The 2,306-nt window shown below is 62.4% G+C and overlaps 1 protein-coding gene across 1 annotated transcript, besides 3 other annotated features; it reads right to left on the minus strand.

The window, feature by feature from the left end:
* Positions 1–38: 38 nt before the first annotated feature.
* Positions 39–56: a microsatellite.
* Positions 57–339: 283 nt separating this feature from the next.
* Tco025E_09413 (uncharacterized protein) lies at positions 340–2,016 on the minus strand (the record flags this gene model as incomplete). The annotated part of the gene is made up of 1 exon (XM_029376232.1): positions 340–2,016. One exon carries the CDS (start codon positions 2,014–2,016, stop codon positions 340–342), a length of 1,677 nt encoding a protein of 558 aa, XP_029223854.1.
* A 54-nt stretch (positions 2,017–2,070) lies between these two features.
* Positions 2,071–2,117: a sequence feature (GA-rich).
* Positions 2,118–2,220: 103 nt separating this feature from the next.
* Positions 2,221–2,274: a microsatellite.
* Positions 2,275–2,306: the final 32 nt, after the last annotated feature.

Genomic DNA, 2,306 nt, shown 5'->3' on the forward strand with positions numbered 1-2,306 from the left:
CCATCTCTCTCTCTGTTCCCGCACAGCCCAATCCAGGAAGAGAGAGAGAGAGAGAGTCCGCCCACTGAAAGCAACGAAAAAAACAAAACAAACAAATAAAAAGGGATAAAAACAGTTACGGTGCTGTACCCATGCAGCCAAGCAGGACGGCAGCGGCTCGTCGGGTGACAAAAGAAAACCGACGGAGCTGCATGAGTGGAGATGTGTATATATACGAGCACACACTGTGTGTGTGTGTGTGCCTCGTGAGGTGATGCGAGGGCGAGAGAGTCCGTGCAGGGGGACACGCAAATAGAGGAAGAAGGAAGAGATGTGTGTACAGACATCTCACACTGCCACTCACGCGGCCACCACCGCAGCGGCAGCCGCATACGCAAGCAGAAGAAGCACCGCAAAGAGGGAAGCGGAGTGCGAGGTCGCGGTGCTGCTGTCGTCGCTGTCGCCGGGCGCCGCCTTCGCTGCACTCGTCGAATTGGTGGTGGCTGCCGCTTGAGCAGCCGCCCCAGCTGCCGGCTGAGCGGCTTCTCCTCTCTCACCACTCGTTTCCGTTTCCTGTTTGGGGGTGGGCACTGCGAGTTTCTCCTTTTGTTGCGCATCACCATCCACGGTTGCCGCCACGGAACTCGCCGGCTGTGGCTGCGCCGCTGGGCTGCCGCTGTCACCGCCAGTCGTCGTCGCGGTGTCATCTGTGCTGGTGGCGGGGGGCCTAGCTGCTGGTGTTTTAGCCTCGCTCTTTGCAGCTGCTCGAGCGGCATCGGGCTCTGCGGTGACTTCGGCATTCGCCTCATTCGGCTCTCCGGTCTGATCGCCGGCTACCCCAACACCACCTGCGTAGGGAACATGTGGAGTTGCCCCCGCCCGACTTCCAGCGGAAGCGGCAGGACCGCTGGTGACCGCAGAGCCGATGTCGGGGTGGCCACTGCTCTGCGCCGCCGCTGCCCCTTGCGTTTGCCCTGTGCTCTCGGGCGGCTGGGGCCCGGCGATGGTCTCGGCGCCGGCAGAGGGCTGCAAGAGGGCTGTCGACTCGCTGCCGTGCTCGGTCGTCGCTTGACGTTCTGCAACGCCTCCCGCTTCTTCACTGCTTTTTTCCGCATTCGGTTGCCCCGTGGCACCGTCAACGCCGCCTTGAGCCAAGCCACCTCCCGCCTGTGGCTGTGCATTCGGCTTGGGCGGCACTTCGGTGGCGCGCACACTTTCATCCACCTGCTTTGCGCCCTTAACGGTGTGCGCTGGCTGCCCACCGGCACCACCCAGCGGGGACGCAGACTCGGCAGACGGCTTGGCCGTGGACGGAGGCGCAGGGCCTGCAGGCTCCTGCGCTGTGGTGACTGCGGCGTTGCCGCGCTCAGCACCTGCTGCAATGTTTTCTGTGTCGCGTCGGCCTTCCTCCTGCAGCTGCGGCTCACTTTTGGCTTCAACTGCCGCTCCTTGCTGCTGTGCCTCCGTTCCTCCCGTTAGTCTGGCCGCCGCAGGTGCCGGTGGTTTGGCCGCAACGAGTTTTTCATCGTTGCATCCATCGCCCGTTTTATTCACACCCGCCAACGCGCAAACGCCTGTCGCGTCGGAAAAGGAGAAGTCAGCGGCACTAATTGCCGCCAGCGACTTATTGTAAAGTTGGCTTTTCCCGTACGCCGCAACTTTCATCGTGAACGCGACAGCGTCACTGCCGGCAGCGGCACACGCCTCGGTGCAGTTCCAACAACCGTACAGCCATGCAGCGCTGTCGCACAGCCGTGCAACTTCATCTTTCGGTTCGCTTGCATCGATCGTGCAGTTTTCCCAGTCCTCTTCTCCAGCGAGCCGCCAACGCAACCTCCCCTCGGACAACTCACACGCCACGTCCACCGGCAAAAATATTTTTCCCCCAACATCAGGAGGAGGGTTCCCAGGCGCTTCAGCAGCTCCAGCCGCCGCCGCCGCTGCGCACACAAACGAGGGGGCGCAGCAGCCGCAGAGCAGCGCGAGGAGCGCCAGGCCGCACACCGCACGGCGCCGCACCGCCAGCGTCGTCACCATCGGCAAAAGTAGTAGTGGTGGCCGTAGAGTGACAGAGTCGCTGAAGTCAGCGGAGAAAAGGACGCAGAAAACAAGAGAAGTAGAGGGAAAAGGAGAGGGAGTGCAGCGGGGACCGTGAAGAGAGCAGGTCGCAAAAAAGAAAAAAAACGGGAGCCGAGCAACTCCACGCAGCCACGCAAGAAAGACTCACAGCAGCGCCGGCAGACACCCACGACGGAGCAGCGAAGAGCAGCCGCCCCCCACACGCACACGCACACGGGAAGTGGGCCCGCAGCCACCACCCAAATGAG

Source organism: Trypanosoma conorhini, assembly GCF_003719485.1.
Source record: "Trypanosoma conorhini strain 025E chromosome Unknown Tco_14.4_contig_01104, whole genome shotgun sequence".
Taxonomy (NCBI): Eukaryota; Euglenozoa; class Kinetoplastea; order Trypanosomatida; family Trypanosomatidae; genus Trypanosoma; species Trypanosoma conorhini.